The sequence below is a fragment of the Petaurus breviceps genome, unplaced genomic scaffold (genome assembly GCF_028583685.1).
Source record: "Petaurus breviceps papuanus isolate PSGF00001 unplaced genomic scaffold, PetGlider_PUasm1.0 208, whole genome shotgun sequence".
NCBI classification, from domain to species: Eukaryota; Metazoa; Chordata; class Mammalia; order Diprotodontia; family Petauridae; genus Petaurus; species Petaurus breviceps.
Window position 1 is genome coordinate 31,220,048 of NW_027185852.1, and position 23,362 is coordinate 31,243,409.

General features: G+C 46.9%; 1 protein-coding gene across 7 annotated transcripts in view; it reads right to left on the minus strand.

Moving 5' to 3' along the window:
- Window positions 1-23,362, minus strand: part of LOC138165431 (CMP-N-acetylneuraminate-beta-1,4-galactoside alpha-2,3-sialyltransferase) — a 144,535-nt gene that overhangs the window by 20,209 nt on the left and 100,964 nt on the right. For all 7 annotated transcript variants that reach the window (XM_069093779.1, XM_069093778.1, XM_069093776.1 and 4 more), the window contains one exon: window positions 652-746. In XM_069093779.1, the coding sequence (XP_068949880.1) occupies window positions 652-746 (95 nt within the window). The remainder of the gene's footprint in view (window positions 1-651; window positions 747-23,362) is intronic.

Genomic DNA, 23,362 nt, shown 5'->3' on the forward strand with positions numbered 1-23,362 from the left:
GTGGCACTGCCAAGTTTCCCACTGCCAAACCCCCCCCCCACACACACACACACAAACACACTTAGAGATGTACAGATCTGTCTGACTGTGGTTCAGAATATAAGGAAGGCAGAAGTTGCATTTTTTTTTATTTTTTTTTAAGCAATTGGGGTTAAATAACTTGCTCAAGGTTACACGGCCAGTTATTTCTGGGTGTGGTGCTGAGTGTCTGAGTCCGGGATTCGATCTCCAGGTCGTCCCAACACTGGAACCGGTGCTCTTACTCGCTGAGCCACCTGGCCGCCCCTAAGCAATTGGGGTTAAGTAACTTGCTCAAGGTTACACCGCCAGGTGTTTCTGGGTGGGTGCTAAGTGTCTGAGCCCGGGATTCGATCTCCAGGTCTTCTCAACACTGGAGCCGGTGCTCTTACTTGCTGTGCTACCTGGCCGCCCCAGAAGTTGCATTTTTGCCTTTGTCTCTGGACTGTCAGGCACAAAACAGGGACCTGAACAGACACCTGTCAAATGCCTGACATCCAGATCCAGCCTCTCGAACCCAGCCTGTCTCCCTGCACTATAGGGTCTGGGGAGGCCAGGCACTCAAGTAAAGCAGCTTGCTACCTGGGCAGTGCTGACCCTGTTGGATGTCATGGCCCAGGTCCCCCAACCTACCTTGTCCTTTAATTCCAAAGGGTGGCACGAAGTCTCGGATGCGGGCCCACTTGCGGAAGGAGTCATCCAAGAACATGGGGGCAGGCCTGGAGAATCTGGGGAAACAGCCCATGAAGCGCAGTTACTCCTCTGGGAGAGACCCCAGCCCTCTCCTCTCAGGTGGGGAGCAGAAGGGAACCTGCTTCTCTTGAACATGGCCAGTAAACAAGTAGACCAAAACCTGACTGTCTTCAGGAGTTGGCCAGCAAAGGTGCTAGGGGAAAAGACAGGGCCCTGACCAGGGTTGACAGGCAGCCTGATGCCCTTAGAGGACAGAGAGCTGGTCCAGATGGGGAAACTGAGGAAGATGGGGAAGAGGGAGGCTGAGCAAGCACTCTCACCCAGGTCTGGGACACATCCTCTAGAAACATCCTCAGTCTTTTGCTGAGTCATTCCAGCTCAGGGAGTGAGAAGGGCGGCAGCCTAGCCTGCTGGCACGGAATAGGGCAGCCACTGCTGGCCCAGGCCTTCCTGCTCCCTGCTTCCACTGGTTGGTTCTTTTTGATTTGGTTTGCATTTTATTCTTTTTCTACAGTACCTAGCATAAGTTTTATTTATTTAGTTAGCTTTCAGCATTCACTTTTGTAAGATTTTGAGTTCCAAATTTTTCTCTCTTCCCCCCTCCCCTCCCTACCCAAGACACAAACAATCTGATATAGGCTATACATGTACAATCACATTAAACATATTTCCACATTAGTCATGTTGCAAAAGAAGAATCAGAACAAAAGGGAAAAACCACGAGAGAAAAAAAAAGAAAATGGTCTCTGCATTCAGACTCCACAGCTCTTTCTCTGGATGTGAACAGCATTTTCCATCGAGAGTCAGTTGTCACACACTGTGGCTGTTACTGCGTACAATGCTCTCCTGGTTCTGCTCACTTCCCTCTGCATCAGTTCATGTCCGTCTTTCCAGGTTTTTCTGAAATCTGTCTGCTCATCATTTCTCCTAGCACAATAGTATTCATACACCACACCTTGTTCAGTCATTCCCCAGTGGATGGGCATCCCCTTGGCTTCCAAATCTTGGCCACCACAAAAAGAGCTGCTATAAATGTGTTTGTACATGTGGATCTTTTCCCCCTTTTTATGATCTCTTTGGGTGGTTGGTCCTTCTTAATGGTCATCATCCTCAGGCAGAAGAAAAAGGCCTTGAGAGCAACCCCGGGAGCAGTCTGGGACTCCCAGCGCTGGCAGGTCCCTCAGAGGCACCCCCGCCAGCAATGGGGCGCTCACTACTGCCTGAGGCAGCAGTAATAACAGTGTCCTTAAACTTCCCTCAAGTTTGCAAAGCACTACATGTCTGCTCACAGCAGGGCCTCTCAGTGTGAGGAGGGGTGTGCAGGTATCATTGGCCCCATTTTACAGAGGAAGCCACTGAGGCATAAAGTCACACTGACAGGAAGTGTCAGAGGCAGGACATGAGCCTAGGTCCTCCTGTGTGAGCACTCTGTTTATTACTCCCCACTGCCTCTGAGACCTAATGGAAAGGTCTCTGTTTCATTTCCAGGGTAGCTTTGCAGTCCCTCACTGGATGCCCTGCCACCTTTCACACTCTGCCAAACTGGCCTTTTTTTCTGTTCCTCATTCATGACACTTCATCTCCCATCTCCATGCCTTTGCACTGGCTGTTCCCCATACCTGGAATGCCCTCCCTGCTTATCTCCTCCTCAGAATCCCTCTCTGCTCTGATGTACTTCCTGTAGGAAGCCTTCCCTAATCCCCCCCCAGCTTCTTGTAACCTCATCTCTACCACACCATTCCTTGTAGTGAACAACTTTGATCTTAATTGGCTTAATTCTCTGTACCTATGGTGCATATGCTTATATACGGTGTCCTTGTCTCCCCCTTAGAACATCAGTCCCACACGAGCAGGGATTATTTTATTCTTTGTCCTTGTATCCACAGTGCCTGGCATACAGAAGGTGCTTAATAAATGCTTGTTGATGACCTGTAGCAAAGCAGCAGTGAACCTTAGAGGCTACACACCCTACCAGGCTGGCAGCCACAAGCTGCACCAGCTAATAATGTGTATGGGCCACCTCCAGGGCCCTGCTGTCCCAATGTGTGACCTGGCTAGCGTAAGCACAGCCCAGCTCTGCCTAGTGGATCACACACCATCAACCACCCAGTCATCTCCCTTGCCACCTGTGATGAGGGAAGCCTCCCAAGAGGCTCAGCAGGGACTCTGATCTTATCTAAGACCAGAGAGCCTTCGATTCAGTCTGGGAAGAATCCAGGAGGCCCAGGCAGACATGGAGTCAGAGCTGTAAAAGTGCATTGTAGGCTATATAGCAGGCAGGGGTCCTTAGGGAACCTGCAAGCTTGTTGTTAGGGTATACAGCAGGCAAGGGTCCTTAGGGGACCCGCAAGCCTAAAGAAGACACAGGCATAGCTTTTGAGGAGTTCAGGCTATTCATTAGATGTCAGTTATGCTGACCAGGTGAGAAGAGGGTGGGATTAGGGAGGAGTTAAGGTGGGGACAGTATAATGTAACTGCACAGGCATATTGCCCATAATTCACTGAGAAATAGCCCAAGGCGGGGGCTACCTGGAGGTGTGGTTTTAGGTTTGAAACATCACTAAGTCAAGGGCCCAGTGTGCCACCCATCAGTGTCACATTTGACAAGATTGATGTCTGGGAACCAAAGCTGAGACTCAGTATGTAGATAATTACTTACGGAGTTAACCTAGACATAGGGCACTGAAGGATTCATGGGGGCAGTGGGATACTATACAAAGGGGAGATAATAGTTGCCTGAGTTGGAATGTTTATAGATACTTTAGTGAAGGATTGATAGGTGTAATTTGTTATTGTTCCAAACTGAGATAAACAATTCATGAGTTGTTGCTGTGCCAAGTTAATGCTCTGAAGCTGGGGGGGCGGGGGGGGAATGTGATTTTACAGACTGGTTTTACAAATTGATGTTACAAATATAAATCCCAAGCACCCCATCACCTGCACGAAGGCAAATTTGGATTCAATGTCAAGAAAAAGTTACAAAAAAAAAAAGAAAAAGCTTCCTAATAAAGTTGCTTCTAAGTACTTCATAAATGTTTTTCATTGAACTAATCTGTGCTTCTAGGCAGTATCACGTCATAAAGCAAAAAGAAACAGTGGGAGGTAAAGAACCATTGATCAAAGATTCAGATGAGCAAAATTATCCCAAACATGTTGAAGAACAAATATGAAAGGACAAAAATCGAAGAAAAGTGGAAAAGATCTGCAAAGATGACTGTGACCAACTGTTTTCAACACAAAGGTTGGGGGAACCACCTACCACAGCTGGCCTGTGACCCCACAGCTCTGGATGTGCTTACAGGGGCAGGGAAGCAGCTTTAAAGAGAGCGAAGACGGGAAGTGGGCCGCGGGGACACAGAGGAGATCTACGCTGGCGAAAGCATCCGAGGACCAGCATACAAGGCATGCAAAGAAGAGAAGACGCCAAAGCCACTGCCACCAGCGATGATGACGTAGAGAATGCAGGTCTGTCATCGACACACAGTGATCTCCTATGGGCTGTTCGTCGGCAAGTGGGGGTGATGCCAAGAAAAGCAGCAACAACAAGAGCCTCTGACCTCAAGAAACTCCCATGAAGCCTGGTGGGGGAGACCACCTGCAGACACCTGGGCAAGCAAGAGACCGGATGGCGTTTACACAATCAGCCACGGCTTCAAGGGCTGCAAAGCACAGCACGGATTTTGTTTCATTTTGTCCTCACAAAAATGAGGAAGGCAGAGAGCAGTCAAGTGACCACAGCTTCTGGGTATCTAGGGCAGGATCTGAATTCTGGTCTTCCTGCCTCCAGATCCTGGCACCTCCTGGCTGCTCTACACATTCAGAGGAGGGGGATGGGAAGGGAGGCCCTGACAGCTTTTGAGCTCAGTCCTCAGCTCACTCTTTGATGACCTTCAAAAAGCATTAGACTGAGTAGACCAATAGCATCTTGCTGCTCTTCCCCCACAAAGATGTGTCTCTCATCTATGTGTCCATCCAAACCAGCTGACATCCTTGGATTTACCCAGAGCAATGGCCCCGAAGGCCTGGGCTGAGCAGCTGCTGGAGGCCCCCAGCAAGGCCAGAAGGGACTGGACCCAGAAGATGGCCAGTCAGCTTCCTCTTGCAGGTGCCTTCTCTGGTCTTTCATTCCTGCCCAGGGGCCTGTAGGACGTTTGGCCCTCCAGCAGGGGGAAAGGCCTCTTTGTGGGTTAGACCGGAAGCTCAGTGGGACCAGGAATGGATCCAATCAAGACGATTTCTCCCAGTGCCCAAGGCCAGGACTCTGCACACAGCAGGCACTTAATCAATGGTGAGTTTTCATTTAAACAAGGGGCCCTTTGGACCCTTGACGATCCTCCTGGCTAGGAAGTGTGTGGTGGAGGGGGAGGGAGAGGTAGAAGGGCAGCCCCCAGAGTCACAGAATCTCAGAGACAGAAAAGAGCAGGCGCAGAGGACACCAGGGCCAGTCCTCCCTGACCAGGCATACCCTATGCAGCCTCCTCAGCAAGTGCTCATGTGGCCTCCCCTGGGAGGTCTCCAGTGCCTGGGATCTCCCTCCTTCCCTTGTGGTTCAAGAGCCTCACTTCGACTTTCTGCTTCTTCTCCCTCGTGTTTTCATTAGAGTCCTTGGCTACAAGGCCCTTCTTCACCACTTTCCTATTACCCAAGACCACAGGTGCCAGACCAATCCCTGGGGCTGCAAGCTGACCTAGAAAACCACAGAGTAACATTATCTATGCTACATCTTTGTTTATCTTGTTAAACATTTCCCAATTACATCTTAATCTGGTTCCTTTCTGCAGGGCTGCTCTCCAAAGCCCAGAGCTTAAATCACCCAGGCTCACACCCAAACAGTAGCTTCAGCTCTCCAATCTGCAATCAGGGCTTGTTGCTTCTGCCTTTATAACACAGCCGTGGCCCCAATTCCCTGGCCTCTGTCTCCATCATAACTCAGAGCCTGGTCACCTGGGAAGATCCCTGTGCCCTGTGACTCCTCGCTCCAATGGGTCCATTTTAAGGAAAGGGCTCGGGCTCCATTTCTGGGTCCCACCCTGCTTTATTTAGAATTCTTCAGGGCAGGGACTGTCTTTCTCATTCACTTGTATTTACATTCCTAACACTTACTTAGCTGAGCACCTGGCACACAGCAAGTGTTTAATGCCTGTTGCATTAAGCATTAACCAATAGGGTCTTCTAGGTGGTGCACTGGACAGAGCCTGGGCCTGGAGTCAGGAAGGCCTGAATTCAAATGTGGCCTCAGACACTAGCTGTGTGACCTTGGGCAAGTCACTTCATTCTGTTTGCCTCAGTTTCTTCTTCTATAAAAGAAGCTGGCGAGGGAAACGTCAGAGCACTACAGTATCTCAGCCAAGAACACCCCAAATGGGGTTGGGAAGAGTCAGCTGTGCTGGAATGGCTGAATAACCACAATAGATGCTTGTTAACCAGGTCTCTCCCTCACACAGCTACCACTCTGGCCCAGGGCCTCCTCGCCTCTCACCTAGACTCCTGATACAGGCTTCCTTCACCCCAAACCACGAAAGTGACAGAGGTCCAACTCAAGACCCTTTGCTCACTCCCTATGGCCTCCAGGACCAAATTTATAATGAGGAGCACAGAACTGGAGAGCTCAGCCCAGACCCAGCAGGGGTTGCCTGGCTGTCTCCTGCTTGACACTGCAGGGCCTCTGCAGCCTGGCCTCTGCTGATCTTTCCAGCCTCAGGACTTCCTTCTCCCTCCTACTCACTTGCAGCCTGCTGTCTCAACCTACTTGCCGATCCTCCCATCACCAGGCCTTTGGGCCAGCTGTCCCCTATACCTGGAAGGCTCTCTCTCCTCACTTCCTTCTCACATTGCCAGGCTACGTTCAAAGCGCAGCTCAAACGCCAGCTCTGATGTGAGGCCTTCCTGATGCTCCCAGTTATTAGAACCTCCCCCATCCCAACAAGTAGCTAGCATTTCTCTCTAGCTCCCTGAAAGCAGAGATTGTCTCGTTTCTGTCATGACGTTCTCAGGGCCCAGTACGGTGCCTGGCCCACAGGAGGCCCTTTATCCATGCTTGCGGACTGGGTGCATTTTGCAAAAGGGCCACACCTCTCCTAGCTCCTTCTTTCCAGGCCCCATCCTGACAGCTCTGGTGACCACAGCCTCCCTCTGACCCCCTACGGAAGCTGTGGAGCTAAGCCCAGCTCACCGGTGGGCCCTCAGCAAACCCTGGTGGCAGGGGACAGATGAGCATGATGTACTGACCCAGGAAGAACTCAGCAGCTGTTACAGGGAGACTGCTTCCTTTCTAGCTTCCCTTCTCCCCAATGGCTGAGGGGGTGAGGCTCTGGCTTGGATGTCCCAGGTGGGTGGAGGCTGGGGGACGCCTCTCCCTGTGGCACCTACAGTGGCCAGATTGGATGCTGTAGATGCTGCTTCTTTATGGACTCTCCTGAGCACAGGTGACTAAACAACAATCCCGAGACAGACATGTCCAGCCCTGGGGGCAGTCTCGAGTGTGAGACATGGGGAGATCCTGAGTCCTTCAGTCAGAGCTGAGCAGAAGCAGCAGGAGTATTCTGTCCAACAGATTCTGCCTTCTTAAAGAAGGGGCCTAGAAGACCTGGTCAGGGGCTGTTCACTCAGCACACAGCTGAAGCAAAGCGACTCTTCAGCAGTTTCATAAAAACCTTCCAGGTTTTAATGCTTTAAGTATCAATTTCCTGAGTTATGGGTTCCTGTTTTTACATGGTTTGAGTCTTTGTCAATGTATGCCTAGGAAGTTTTGTGTTTTAAGCTTTTTTTTTTTTTTGAGAAAGAAATAAACAGCTGCCCTACATTGTACCCAGAGTACCTTTGTTCCCTCCAGATCTGGGAAGAGCCCAAGACAAGAGTCAGACCTGAGCCCTCAGTGATTTCCTTGGGGCTTAAAGAGCCTGAGTCTTTTCTTTAGCCAGGATCACCCAGACTGAACCCAGGCCCAAATATACAGAGGGGAGGAGAGGGAAGAAAAGGGTTCCCCAGGCCAGTACATGTACAATTTTAGTAGAAAGCCTTGGAATCCAGGCCAGAGGTGGTGCTGGAAGCAGATGTGGGTCAGCCTAGCCTGACCTAGGTCTAGGGCCCTGGCCTTTCTTCATGAGGATAGACTTAAGGCTGCTTTCCCTGCTCAGCTCCTGGGCCTTCTGAACCTGCTGGGCTGTGTACCCTGTGTACTCCCCATGGGGGAGGGGTGTGGAAGACTCCAATCCCTGCTCTTGGCTCTGGAGGAGTGGGGGTGGGGCAGAGCAGCTGTTAAGTCTGAGGTAGACATGCCCCAGCCAGCCCAGGTGGAAGGTCGGACCAGGATCCGGGACACAATGAGGCAGCGATCAGATTTCCCTGGGGGAGGGGGAGGGGGTGTGTGTCTGTGTGTGTGTGTGTGTCTGTGTCTGTGTGTGTGTGTCTGTGTTTGTGTGTGTGTTTCATTAAGTACAGGTGTCTGTCCATCCACCCAGGTCTTGCAAGGCCAGGCTGGGAGGATGGATGCTCCAGGGTACCTAGGGGCTGGGCTCTCTCAGGTCTCATCCCCAAGGTCCTCAGGCCCCCACCATGGGGGGTGCCTGCAGCCACTGGAGGGGGCAGGAAGGCATGGCCGCATGGCCCAACAAAGGGCATTGGGAGAAGAGGTGAACCTGAGCCCTCACCCACCCACTGCCTCGCCCAGGAAACAGCAGGCTAAGGCCTCCACAAGGTCTTCCTCTACTCCCCACACCCACTACAAGAGACCAGCACCTTAGAGCAGGCCTGTAAGGAGAGGCTCCCGCTAGGGTAGCCCCACATAGACACAGAACAGTTGGTCTTTGGGTGACTAGCCATAGACCCCTCATGGGCTGGTCTGGGCAGTAGAGTCAAGTGTGATCTGCCCCACTACCCAACCCATGCACAGCATGACCTGCTACCCCATTTGATCCAAACTGATGCCCCCCTCTTCTTTTTTCTCACTGCCCTTCCCCAACCCCTCCACCCCATAACTAGGTATCAAGTCAAATGATGCACCTAGAACAGACAGTGACCTAGTGTGGCAAGTCAAGGGACTGGTCTTATCTCAGTGCGATAACTGTGTGGGCCAATTCTGTGACCAGGGTCCCACCAGGCCTGTTCTTATTCCCACTGTTCAGGTGGGTAAACTGAGGGAGAGAAGCAGCAAGGGAATGAAAAAGGGGGAGGAAGGAGAGAGGATGAAAGAACAGGAGGGGGGCTATCAGGAAGGTGGCAGGCAGGTCATGAGGAGTTGGCTTGGCTCGCAGCACCTGATAGTGGGTGGGGAAGTCAGATGGCCTGTCGCTTGCCAAACAGCACCATTGCTTGCTGGGTTAGCTGGCCCCCTCACCTGCCCCACTTGCCTTCTCTTCTAAGTGGAACCTTCTCCTTTCTCTCCATCAAGCTGGCTGCCCACAGTTGGCACCAGACCCAGGGAAGGAAGTGGCATCAGGGGGCAGGAGTGCCACAGTGCTGGGCCCTGGGCAGAACCCAGAGGGAGGCTCAGGCTCCATCCCAAGAGCCACGGCTTTGGGATTGCGCTGTATGAGGATCAGATGAAGGAGCTGAGTGTGTTCAGCTTGGGAAGATGTAAGGCAAGTCAAGCTCTTACTGTGACTGTAAGACCCTGGCCTGAGCACTGAGGAGACAAGACTAAGCACAAAGGGAGCCATTCCCTGCCCTTGGGGAGCTTTCCTTCGAATAGAAGAAAACAGTAAATAAGGAGTCAAAGTCTGGAGAGTCAGAAGCAGAGAAAGGGAAGGAAGTGTTTATTAAGCACCTACTATGTGCCTGTCAGGAAAGGGGAGGGGAATAAGCACCTAGCGCCTACAGTGCTAGGCACTGTGCTAAGCTGCATATGTTACCTCATGTTATCCTCACAACAACCCAGGGGGGCAGGTGCTAGCACCCCCATTTCACAGCAGAGGAAATGAGGTAGACAAAGATGCAGAGACCTGCCCAGGCTCACAACTAGTAACCATCTGAGGCTGAATTTGAACTCAGGTCTTCCTGATATCAGACCCAAGACTATCTACTGTGCTACCCGGCTGCCTGTAAAAGCTGAGCCAGGAAAGGACAAGAAAGCTGGCTGGCCAAGGTCCCCCCCAAGATGGAGGCTGCAGGAGGGGCTCGCCCGCAGAGGAGCAGAGAGACATTCTGGGGTGAGAAAAGCCCAGGGGCTGAGGGAACTTCCAGTATGAGAAGGCAGAGCTGGGAGATGAAGAGAAAACCTGGGGCAACAGCAGTCGTTGAGCACTGAGGAGCTACTGATTAAATAAAGGAGGGATTAGTCTTGTTCTCGCTAGTCCCGGGGTCAAAGCAGAAGGCCAATGGAGGCCACAGCCCAGGAAAAGCTTCCCACCAATCTGAGCGGTCTCAGAGTGGGCTGAACCAGCTGGGGCAGAATGGGTGAGCTCCCCTCCCTCAGAGATCTTCCAGCAATGCTGAATGACCACTTGTCCTGTGTGTGTTTGGGGGGCTGACTCCTTCTCCTTGGTCAGTCTTGGGTTGGACTATGTGGTACTGGGGACCCTTCCAGCTCTGACATTCTGCAGCCTGCTTAGACGCCTGGGACATCCCCCCAGTGTCTGACCCACTGGCATTAAAAGGGGAATAAGCAGGAAAGGTATGAGGAACTGCTCTGGTCACTGCCAGGGATGGGGAATCAGGACCATTGGGTCTGACTCCAACTGCCAGACCACCCTTCTCCTCCACCCCATCTGCCAAGGAAAAGGTCACCAGGGCAGGCTCCCTTGCCTGGAGCCTCAGAGGCTGGCAGCCATGTGGAGAGGGCACAGGAGGAAAGGCTCCATCGGTCAGCATCACCACCCCTGCTGGGTCCCCAGCCTCCAGCCCAGGCCTCCTATCAGCAGCAGCATCTCTTGAGCTCTAGCCTCTGAAGCATGATGCTCCCTCCCCCAGGCTGCAGGGATGTTACAGAGAGGCTTGTAAAAGCAAACAAGATTTTAAGAACATTAGGGCAGAACACCAACCTTGTAAAGTGGACCTCCTAAGAAGGACAGTGCCCAGATCCCCACAAAAGAGGAGCCATTGCAGAGGCCTGGAGAAAGGGGCTGCCAAGGACAGAGGGGCCTTAAGGGCCACAGACTGAGGTCCCTGGTCCTTTCTTTTGGGGAAAGGGCCATTGTGTCCAATCCTGAGCTGGAGGCACCTGTTTAGCACCAGAATCACAAACGCTGGCTGAAAATCAGGCTCAGTGCCCCCTAGTGTAGGGCCTCAGATCTGCCCGGGGCGGGGAGCAGGGCACAGGGAAAGCTTAGCCCCCAGGCCCACATCCCCAGGCCATGGCTCACTACAGACATGCCTGGCCTCCAGGATCTGGGACAGTTTCTATCTGACTCTTATCATCTCACACAAGGGCTCCACATCCACAGTTAAGAAGTCTGTCATTTTTACAACCAGCATCTCTGATAAAGGCCTCATTTTTAAAATATACAAAGAACTGAGTCAAATCTATAAGAACATAAGCCACTACCCAATTGATAAATGGTCAAAGGATATGAACAGGCAGTTCTCAGAAGATGAAATTAAAGATATCTATAAGCACACGAAAAAATGTTCTAAATCACTAGTGATTAGAGAAATGCAAATCAAAACAACTCTGAGGTACCATGTCTCACCGGCCAGATTGGCTAAGGTGACAAAACAGGAAAATGATAAATGCTGGAGAGAATATGGAAAAATTGGAACACTAACGCATTGTTGGTGGAGTTGATCCAGCCATTCTGGAGAGCAATCTGGAACTATGCCCAAAGGGCTATAAATAAGTGTATACCCTTTGACCCAGCAATACCACTTCTAGGGTTTTATACCAAAGAGATCAGAGAAGTGGGAGGAGGACCCGTATGTACAAAAATATTGATAGCAGCTCTTTTTGTGGTGGCAAAGAATTGGAAAGCAAGGGGATGCCCATCAATTGGGGAACAGATGAACAAATTGTGGTATATGAATGTAATGGAATACTACTGTGCTACAAGAAATGAGGAGCAGACAGACTTCACAATAACCTGGAGAGACTTATATAAACTGATGCTGAGTGAGAAGAGCAGAACCAGGAGAAATCTGTACACAATCACAGACACAGCATATGTGTGATGACTAACTTTGATAGACTGGGCTCCTCTCAGCAATGGAAGGTTATAAGACAACTCCAAAAGACTCATGATTGAAAGAGATATCCACACCCTGAGCAAGAGCTGCAGATTGAAATGTCTGAATGCAGATTGAAACAATCTACTTGCTCTGTTTCTTTTTCTTGTTTTGTTTTGTTTCCTCTTCCCCACTGATCATTCCATCCATTATAATCCTTCTGTACAACCTGACTGATGATTAATGTGAAGGTATCTGTAGATCCTGTGTTCGAGTGCATGCCGCCATGATGGGGGTGGAGGGGAGAGGAAGGGGGAGAAAATTTGAAACTCAAGGGACTGTGGAACTGAATGTTGTAAACTAAAAATAAATACACAAACCAATTTAATTACAAAAATAAAACTGAGTATAATGGCAAAAATAAAAAGAAGTCTGTCGTTGCTGTCTTTGACTCCAGCCGCCTACCTTCCCACCCATTTCTCCCTCATTCCTTCTGAATGTGCTCACGTTCACCATGGCTCCAGACTCTGCCCTCTGTGCCCTCACAGGCCTCTACCCTATTCTGCCTTTGCTTTCTTCCTTTCCTAATATTGACCCTAGAGCCGACCACTTAAACTCCACACTGTCCTCTGCTCCAGAATTCCTCATTGCTCTGGCCACTCATCCTTTATCAAACCCTACCCCTGGATAACTGCCCCTCACCCTTCCTCCCAGCCTCTTCCACTCCTACTCTATGTTTCTTAACACAAGCAGGAGGACATCCCACAGCCACACTGACTGTGCCCCCTGCACATTCATGATAGCCAACCTTAGCTGGGTCCTGAGGCGGCAAGGCTGTCCTTTTACTACTTCCTAATGAAGTCTCCATCTCAATCACCCCACCTCCACCCCCAGCTGAACCAAACTCTCCTTGAGCCTCCCTTGGCGTTCCCCCCCCCCCCCACACACACTGAAGGACTTCACCTCGACCAAGAAATCTGAAGCCCTTTGCTGGGAGCTTCCTGTTCACCTCACAGCCCCTTGGCAGCATCCTCCACTCTCTCTTCCTCTACTCCAGGCTCTGACAAAGAGGTGACCCTTCTCCTCCCCAAGGTTAAACTCTTGTGATCTTGGGTATGTCCCTGCCCCCACCATCATCCCAGTTCTGTCCTTCTCTTCTGGTTCCCTCAAAGCTGCCTAAAAACCTGCCCCAGTCTGGCCTATCTTTAAAAACAGATTTCATTGAGCCCCCTCAGCCCCTCAAACTGCTTGCTATCTGTATACCTCTCCTCCCTTTCTCAGCAAACTCGCAGAAGAGTGTCCACACGATGCTCCTACCTCCTCAGCCCTTTGCAATCTGGTTTTCATTCTCATTGTCCAACTAAAATTGCTGTCTTCGAAGATCCTTCATTGTCAAATCTGAATTTTTCCCATCTTCTCTGCAACATTCAGCACTGCTGCCTGCCTTCTCCTCTCTAGGTTTTCATGACACTTAAATCTCCTGGTTCTCTTCCTGTCTCTCTGGCCACTTGCTGGGGTGAAAGGGCAGGGGATACACTTTGACCCCTACTTCATGCTTGGAACACTCTCCCTCCTCACCACCAAGAGTCCTTCTTTTCCTTCTGCCTATCTGCCACGCCTCTCCTACCAAACCACTTGTATAGATTTTGTAGGTATTCCACAAGCTATGGTCACTCTGAATGGACATCCAAATGTCTATGCTGCCTCCCCTGAGAGTGTGAACTCTGGGAAGGCAGGGGCACCTGGCACAGAGTAATCTGTGCTCAGTAAGTGTTTGGTGACTGACTCATTAGGTCTGACCAGAGCCAGGGCCCTCCACCTTCCCCCAGGGGCGGCAGAAGTCTTGGTCCCAGAGGCCTGTGCCCTAGTTGGACCATCAGAAAAGCTGTGCCCCACCAGCAGCATATTGCAAGAACACTGAAAAGACAGAAGATGCAGGTCACAAAGAGCTGGACTCGACTGAATACAATTAACAACAGTAACAACAAACTCAAGGCAGAGAGGGGCCCCTTAAGTCACATTCATGGGAGCCTGCTGAAGGAGCCAAGGACCCTTAGCCTGGAGAAAAGACTTGAGGGGATGGGAGAAATATCTTCAAGGCTGGGAAGAGCTGTCTTTGGCCCTGGAGGGCAGAATGAGGAGTAGTGGAGGAAGGTTCAGAGGGAGATCAACGCTCAAAAGGTACTGACCATGAGACTGTCCCAAAGTAGAAAGGGGAATAAGCTCTCCATCAGTGGAGGGCTTTAAGGGAAGGCAGGGAGATTGCTGCTGGAACAGCTGCAGCTGAAGCCCTTTCCAGCTGTAAGCATGGAATTCTGGGAGTCCATCTGAACAGCCTGGCCTCATGGAGCCTCATTCTGCTAGCTCCTTTCTCCCGGCTGGGGCCCCAGTGGGGGCTCTGTGCCGCCTCCGGGGAGATCACTGGGTAGCCAGGGCGCTGACACCAGGCTCCCTTGTCATCGTGCCCAGGGCTCCACCTGCACCGAGTGAGCCTTTCAGGCAGCTGGGACATTTCCCTGTACAACATTTGCATCTTGTGGAAATTTCTCAGGTAAGTGGCACGCTACTTACATCACCAGGCTTCAGGAGGCCTGAGGCTTCTCATAAATGAGGAAACACATGCTGACAGCTGGGCAGAGCCAATGTGCCAGCAGGCCCTCCTGCCTAGGGCCCTCACATGGTCCCTTCACATCCAGGTCCTAGCTCCTTTGCAGGTAAGGTACCAGTCACTGGGGCAGGCTATCAGCCCTCCATCAGAAAGAGATCTAGCCCCTGGGTTTTGCTCCCTTTTTTTGCCTCCTTCCCTCTCAGACCAAACACAGGGGATCTGAGAGGGCTGCCTCTCACTTCCCCAGAGCCAAGTACTGCCCCATGCTGCCTGAGGGTAACTCCTTCTGACAGACTTCAAGATTTCTCTAAAAATGTCCATATACCTGGTGTAGCAGAAGAGGAAACAGAATATTTAAATAACTCTATCTTAGAAAAAGAAATCAAAGACACCATCAGTGAGCTCCATAAGAAAAAATCCCCAGGACCAGATGCATTCACAAGTGAATTCTAGAAGATGGCACAGTAGAAACAGGACTTCCTCACAGCTCTGGCTCCCATCTCCCCCAATTCATGTAAAAAATTACTCTAGACAAATTTTGGAGCTACAGAACCCACAAAACAAAAGAGAGAAGCTAACCTCCCACTGAGGATGGCCCAGCAGGCCAGCAGCAAGTGGCCAGTGCGGCGCTCTGGGAGTTGACTCCAGCCCCGTTGGAGCCAGAGGTCTTAGTCCTAGGGTGGCCTGACCAGCTGCTAGTTGGAGGGACTTCAGATCACCAGCTGTGGCGGTTTCCAGAATTATCAACCCATAGATGCCAAGGACAAAGTGAGAGATCAGTGCAGTGTGGACTTCGGGACCTGGGAATATGGAGTGCGATCAGACCTTTGCCCCTGGGGCAAGAAGCTACTGAGGCTCTGCAGCCGTGCAGCCGCTACCATGTAGCAGCTTCAGCTCCTGCCCTGAAGAGTATAGGGGGACCAAGCAACCAGTCTGAGGGGTAATTGCTCTTGCTTTAACCTGCTTGGATCTGAATTGCTGTCTAGGGTGAAGGTCCTAGGGTGCATAACCAGCTTGCCAGAATGGGTGGAGGCTTCAGAGAGGGCACCCAACTAATATCTTCGGCAGCTGAGAAAACCCCGGCGTTTGGGATAAAGCTCCCATTTCTGGTAGCAGAATTCTACTCTACTGTGGCAAAAAGCCCAAAAGTCAAGCAATTGAGGGGCAACATGGGCAGGCAAAGGAAGCAAAGCACACAGAGCAACCCAACTTTACACTCCTATTTTGGGAACAAAAAGGAGCAAAGCATGGAACAGGAGGAAGACAATGAAGTCAGAACTCCTGTACCAAAAGCTTCTAAGAAAAATATGAGCTGGTTACAGGCCATCGAGGAGCTTAAAAAGGATTTTGAAAATCAAATAAGAGAAGTGGAGGAAAAATTGGGAAGAGAAATGAGAACAATGCAAGAAAATTATGAAGTGAGAGTCAATAGCCTGACTGAAGAAAATAACACCTTAAAAAATAGACTAACTCAGATGGCAAAAGAGGCTCAAAAAGGCAATGAGGAGAAGAATGCCTTAAAAGGCCGAATTTGCCAGATGGAAAAAGAATCTCAAAAAGAGGAGAATCATTGCTTCAGAATTAGACTGGAGCAAATGGAAAATAGTGACTTTATGAGAAGTCAAGATACTATTAAACAGATCCAAACAAGTGAAAAAATAGAAGGCAATGTGAAATATCTCATTGGAAAATAGAACCAGGAGAGATAATTTAAAAATTATCGGACTACCTGAAAGTCATGATCAAAAGAAGAAGCTAGAAATCATCCTTCAAGAAATTCTCAAGGAAAATTGCCTTGATGTTTTAGAACCAGAGGGCAAAATAGAGGTTGAAAGAATCCACCGATCACCTCCTGAAAAAGATCCCAAAAAGAAAACTCCTAGGAAAATTATAGCCAGGTTCCAGAGTTCCCAAATCAAGGAGAAAATATTGCAAGCATCCAGGAAGAAACAATATGAATATTGTGGAAACACAATCAGGATAACACTGGATCTGGCAGCTTCTACACTGAGGGATCGAAGGGCCTGGAATATGATATTCCAGAGGGCAAAGGAGCTGGGATTAAAACCAAGAATCACCTACCCAGCAAAACTGAATATCATGTTCCAGGGAAAAATATGGTCATTCAGTGGAATAGAGCACTTTGAAGCATTCTTGATGAAAAAACCAGAGTTGAATAGAAAATTTGACATCCAGATACAAGAAGCAAGAGAAGCTTGAGAAGGTAAACAGGGAAAAGAAATCATAAGGAACTTATCAAAGCTAAACTACTTATATTCCTACATGGAAAAACAATAATTGTAACTTATGAAACTTTTCTTAGTATGAGAATAGCTGAGGGAATAGAAATGTATATATGTGTGTGTGTATGTATACATACATATATATGTCTATATAGGAGAGTATATGGGTGTATGAATACATAAGTGAGTGTGTGTTTATATGTCTACAGGTATACATAGACAGAGGCACAGGACCAATTGAATAGGAAAGAATGATACTTAAAAGGTAAAAATAAGAGATGAGAAAGGAATATAATGAGAGGAGATGGGGACAGACAGAATGGGGTAAATTATCTCATATAGAAGAGGCAAGGGAAAATTGTTACAATGGAGGGGAGGAACAGGAAGGCAAAAGGGAAAGAATCAACCTTATTCTCATTGAATTTGGCTTAGGGAGGGAATGACATACACAGTAAAAAGGGTATCTCACCCTACAGGAGAGTAGAGGGGAAGGGGAAGAGAAGGGGGATAATGGAATGGAAGGTAGGCTGGGGGGGAGGGAAGTTGGAAGCCCCCACTTTTGAAAAGGGAAAAGATCAAAGTAGAGTATAGAACAAGTGGGGGTTGGGATAGGATAGAGAGAAATATAGTCAGTCTTCCACAATATATCCACTATGGAAATGTTTTGCATAGCTACTCATGTACAACCTATACTGAATTGCTTATCTTTCCAGTGAAGGTGGGTGACAAGGGAGGAAGGGAAAGAATCTGGAATCCAAAGTTTTAAAATCAAATGTTTAAAATATATATATACATATTATTATTAATATTTTACATGTAACTGGGAAATGAGATATACAGGCACTGGAGATCCATCATGCCCTACAGATAAGTTGAAGGGGGGATGGAGGAAGATATGGGAGAGAACAGATTGGGAGAGAGGATATTCAGTGGGAACGCTGTTTTGGGGTGGTGGGTAGGGAAAATTGAGGAGAAAATCTGTAACTCAAAATCTTGTGGAAATGAATGATGTAAACTAAAAAATAAAAAAAAGAGAGAAACAAAAAAACAAAAACAAGTGAATTCTAACAAATATTTAAGGAACAATTAAACCCTGTTTGAAAAAATAGGTAAAGAAGTCCTACCAAATTCTTTTTATGACACAAATATAGGCTTGATACGCAAACCAGGGAGAGCAAAAACAAATAAAGAAAACTACAGACCAATTTCCCTATGAATATTGATGCAAAAAGTTAAAATAAAACACTAGCAAGGAAATTATAGCAATAAATCACAAAGATCACACACTATGACCAGATGGGATCTGTACCAGAAATGCAGGGCTGGTTCAATATTAGGAAAACTATCAACATAATTGACCACATCAAAAACATAAATGACAAAAATCATATGATTTTCTCAATAAATTCAGAAAAAGCTTTTGAGGGCCGGTGCAATGAAAGAGCACCCACCTTGGAGTCAAGAAGACCTGAATTCAAATCCAGCCTCAGACACTTAACACTTACTAGCACCATGACCTTGGGCAAGTCACTTAACCCAAATTGCCCTGTCTTCCCCTCTCCAAAAAAAAAGTAAATAAAAATAAAAGAAAAAACTTTTGACAAAACAAAACACCCCCCTTCTATTAAAAAAAAACTAGGAAGCATAGGAATCAATGAAACCATTCTCTTTTCTTATTTTTAATTTTTTATATTTTTATCCACAAGATTTTGAGTTCCAAATTTTCTCCCCATCTTTCCCCTACCCCCACCCCAAGATAGTGAACCTACTGAATACCCCTTCCCCTAATCTGGTCTCTCTTATATCCTCCCCCATCACCCCCTGCCCCCCACACATACACTTTCTCAAAGGGCAAGATGGATTTCTATACCCCAGTGCCTGTATGTCTTCTTTCCCAGTTGCATATAAAAGACATTTTTTAACATTTGTTTTAAAAACTCTGATTTCCAGATTCTTTCCCTTCTTCCCTCCTCACCCACCCCCAATGAGAAGACAAGCAATTCAATATAGATTGTACATGTGTAGTTATGCAAAAAGCTTCCATAGTATATTGTGAAAGACTAACTATATTTCCCTCCATCCTATCCCACCCCCAATTATTCTACTTTCTATGTTGACCCTGTTCCTTTTCAAAAGTGTTTGCTTCTAACTACCCTCTCCCTCAATCTGCCCTCCCTTCTATCATCCCCCCTCTTATCCCCTTCCCCTCTACTTTCCTGCAGAGTAAGATACCCAATTGAGTGTGTATATTATTCCCTCCTTAAGCCAAATTCAATGACAGTAAGGTTGACCCATTTCCTTTCACCTTCCTGCTCTTCCCCTCCATTGTAACAGTTTTCTCTTCCTCTTTTATGTGAGGCAAGATAATCTCTCCCTTTCTCCCTCTCTCATTATATTACTCTCTTACCTCTTAATGTTATTTTTTAGATATAATCCCTTCCTATTCAACTGATCCTGTGCCCTCTGTCTATGAATACATGTACACATATATACACACTCATGTATGTATTTATACACACATACACCCTCCTATACATACACATATATGTATGTATACATATATACATATATATTCCCTTCAATTATCCTCATACTGAGAAAAGTCCCATGAGTTACAATTATCATTTTTCCATTAGGAATGTGAATAGTTCAACTTTAATAAGTTCCTTATGATTTCTTTTTCCTGTTTACCTTCTCATGCTTCTCTTGCTTCTTGAAGGTCAAATTTTCTGTTCAGCTCTGGTTTTTTCATCAAGAATACTTGAAAGTCCTCTATTTCACTAAATGACCACTGAAGCATTATACTCAGTTTTTCTGGGAAGGTGATTCTTGGTTTTAATCCTAGCTCCTTTGACCTCCAGAATATCATATTTCAAGCCCTTCGATCCCTTAGTGTAGAACCTGCTAGATCTTGTGTTATCCTGACTGTGTTGCCACAACACTCAAATTGTTTCTTCTGGACAGCTTGTAATATTTTCTCTTTGACCTGGGAACTCTGGAATTTGGCCATGATATTCCTAAGAGTTTTCTTTTTGGGATCTTTTTCAAGAGGTGATAGGAGAATTCTTTCAATTTCTATTTTGCCCTCTGGTTCTAGAATATCAGGGCAATTTTCCTTAAGAATTTCTTGAAGAAGGGGCGGCTAGGTGGCGCAGTGAATAGAGCACTGGCCCTGAAGTCAGGAGGACCTGAGTTCAAACCCAGCCTCAGACACAACACACAAAAAACTAGCTGTGTGACCTTGGGCAAGTCACTTAACACCAACTGCCCTCCAAAAAGCAAAAAATAAAAAGAATTTCTTTTTTCTTTTTTTTGCTTTTTGGAGGGCAGCTGGGGTTAAGTGACTTGCCCAAGGTCACATGGCTAGTTTTTGTGTGTGTGTGTATGTGTTAAGTGTCTGAGGCTGGATATGAACCCAGGTCCTCCTGACTCCAGGGCCGGTGCTCTGCTCACTGCGCTACCCAGCCACCCCAAAAGAATTTCTTGAAGGACTAGCTGTGTGACTTTGGGTAAGTCACTTAACCCCAATTGCCCTCAAAAGAAAAAAATTAATTTCTTAAAGGATGATTTCTAGGCTCTTTTTTTGATCATGTCTTTCAGGTAGTCCAATAATTTTTAAATTATCTCTCCTGGATCTATTTTCCATGTCAGTGGTTTTTCCAATGAGATATTTCACATTGCCTTCTATTTTTTTTCATTTATTTGGATCTGTTTTATAGTATCTTGATTTCTTATAAAGTCATTAGCTTCCATTTGCTCCAATGTAATTTTGAAGGAATTATTCTCTTCAGTGAGTTTTTCACACACACACACACACACACACACACACACATATATATTTCAATATTTGATTTTAAAACTTTCAATTCCAGATTCATTCCTTTCCCCCCCTGCCACCCACCCCCACTGGGAAGACAAGCAGTTCAGTATAGGTTGTACATGTGCGGCTAATGCAAAACAATAACGTAGTAGATATATTGTAAAAGACTGACTATATTTCCCTCCCTCCTATCCCACCTCCTACTTGTTCTATTCTCTACTTTGATCCTGTCCCTTTTCAAAAGTGGGTGCTTCCAACTTCCCTTCCCCCCAGCCTGCCTGCCCTCCCTTCCATCATCCCCACTCTCATCCCCTTTCCCCCTATTCTCCTGGAGGGTGAGATCCCCTATTTAGTGTGTATTTCACTCCCTCCTCAAGCCAGATTCAATGGGAATAAGGTTGACCCATTCCCTTTTGCCTTCCTATTCTTCCCCTCCATTGTAACCATTTTCCCTTGCCTCTTCTGTATGAGATAGTTTACCCCAATCTGTCTCTCCCCATCTCCTCTCATTATATTCCTCTCACCTCTTAATTTCACCTTTTAAGTATCATCCCTTCCTGTTAATTGGTCCTGTGCCCTCTATCTATGTATACCTGTAAACATATATACACACATTCACATATGTATTCATATGCCCATATACCCTCATATATAGACATATATATATATATATATATTTCTAATCCCTTCAACTACTGAGAAAAGTTTCATAAATTACAATTATTGTTTTTCCATGTAGGAATGTTAATAGTTCAACTTTGATTCCTTATGACTTCTTTTCCCTGTTTACCTTCTCATGCTTCTCTTGCTTCTTGTATCTGAATGTCAAATTTTCTATTCAACTCTGGTTTTTTCAGCAAGAATGATTGAAAGTCCTCTATTCCACTGAATGACCATATTTTCCCTTGAAACATGATACCCAGTTTTGCTGGGTAGGTGACTCTTGGTTTTAATCCCAGCTCCTTTGACCTCCGGAATATCATATTCCAAGTCCTTCGATCCCTCAGTGTAGAAGCTGCCAGATCCTGGGTTATTCTGATTGTGTTTCCACAATATTCAAATTGTTTCTTCCTGGCTGCTTGTAATATTCTCTCCTTAATCTGGGAATTCTGGGACCTGGCTATAATATTCCTAGGAGTTTTCTTTTTGGGATCTTTTTCAGGAGGTGATCAGTGGATTCTTTCAACCTCTATTTTGCCCTCTGGTACTAAAACATCAGGGCAGTTTTCTTTGAGAACTTCCTGGAGGATGCTTTCTACGTTCTTACTTTGGTCATGGCTTTCAGGTAGTCCAATAATTTTTAAGTTATCTCTCCTGGATCTATTTTCCATGTCAGTGGTTTTTCCAATGAGATATTTAGCATTGCCTTCTATTTTTTTTCATTTATTTGGATCTGTTTTATAGTATCTTGATTTCTTATAAAGTCATTAGCTATGTCTAATATGACAAGACAATGAATATTGAAAAATAAAAATAAAAAAAAGCATAGTGAGCTAAGAGAGTAGGGCCAGAATTCGGCTGAGAAAATTAGGGAAGAGTTAGCTCCAGAGCACATGGATAATCCTACATGTCATTAAGCTGTGTATTTGCTAATGATATGTAATCTCATAGAGTTATTTTACAGACAAATGGCTGCTTGGCTTCTGTTCTACTTTTGATTTTGAGAGCCATAGTTCTGTTTTGATTCAACAAGATTTTTATGAATTAAAAAAAATAATGAGCAGGATGCTTTCAGAAAAACCTGGGAAGACTTATATGAAGTGAGGCAAAGTAAAGTGAACAGAACCAGGAGAACACTGTACACAGCAACAGCAATATTGTAAGGATGATCAACTGTGAAAGACTTAGCTACTCTGATCAAGACAATAATACAAGACAATTCCAAAGGACCCAGGATGAAAAATACTATCCACCACCAGAGAAAGAATTCAAGAATTCTGAATGAAGATTGAAGCATACTTTTTTTTAACTTTCATTATTATTACTGTATTATTTTGCTTATGTTTCTTTTTTCCAATATGGCTAATATGAAAATATGTTTTGCATAACCTCACATGTATAATCAAATCAAACTGCTTGCCTTTTCAAGGAGAAGGGAAGGGCAGGAGGGAGAGAATTTGGAATTCAATATTTTTTTAAAATGATAGTTCAAAAATTTTTTACATATAATTGGAAAATAATGAAATGAATAAAAATAATTTTAAAATAACAAAACTAAGCATGTCAAAAACCACTACCCACACACATAGTGTGCACCTTGAACAGGTCAGGTGTGTAGAACTCTCAAAGCTAGAAGATTCTGAGTAAGGATCATCCTAGCAGCAGGGTCTTTGGTAGGGTCTCCGAGCAGTCCCACCAGAGTCCTGTTGCCTAGGGTTTTGATTGCTGGTGTCAGATGGCACCAGGAGGGTGAACCATCTCTGGCCAGTCTCACCAGAGGTACTAGGGTGAGGATTTTTTCCAAGCATTAGGGTGGCAGAGATGGCCTGGAGATAGTTTTCCTATCCAGTCATTTGGGGCTCTGGAATACTGATCCCTTTGACTGGGCCACCTTACAAGATGCTGTTAGGCTTCCTCTACCACAACATAAGAACCCTTGGAAGCATTTCCAGCGATTCCCAGGCCAGAGTCTGGCCTTGGTGGTCCCTGTGGCCTCCTCATCCTCTTCTCCCCAAGGGGATACAGGACAGATTGCTAGCAAAGCTTTCATTCTACTTCCTGGTCCTGATCCTGCCCAGCTGAGCCCCTTTGCATAACCCGCTGAAGTCTCATGCCATCACCTTCCCACCTGCCTTCCTTCCGGATCAGGGTCACTCCCTAGCTCCCCCACCTACCCTGCCAGCACCCTGGGGGCAGAGAACAAGCTGAGTCCTGCCCCTCAAATTC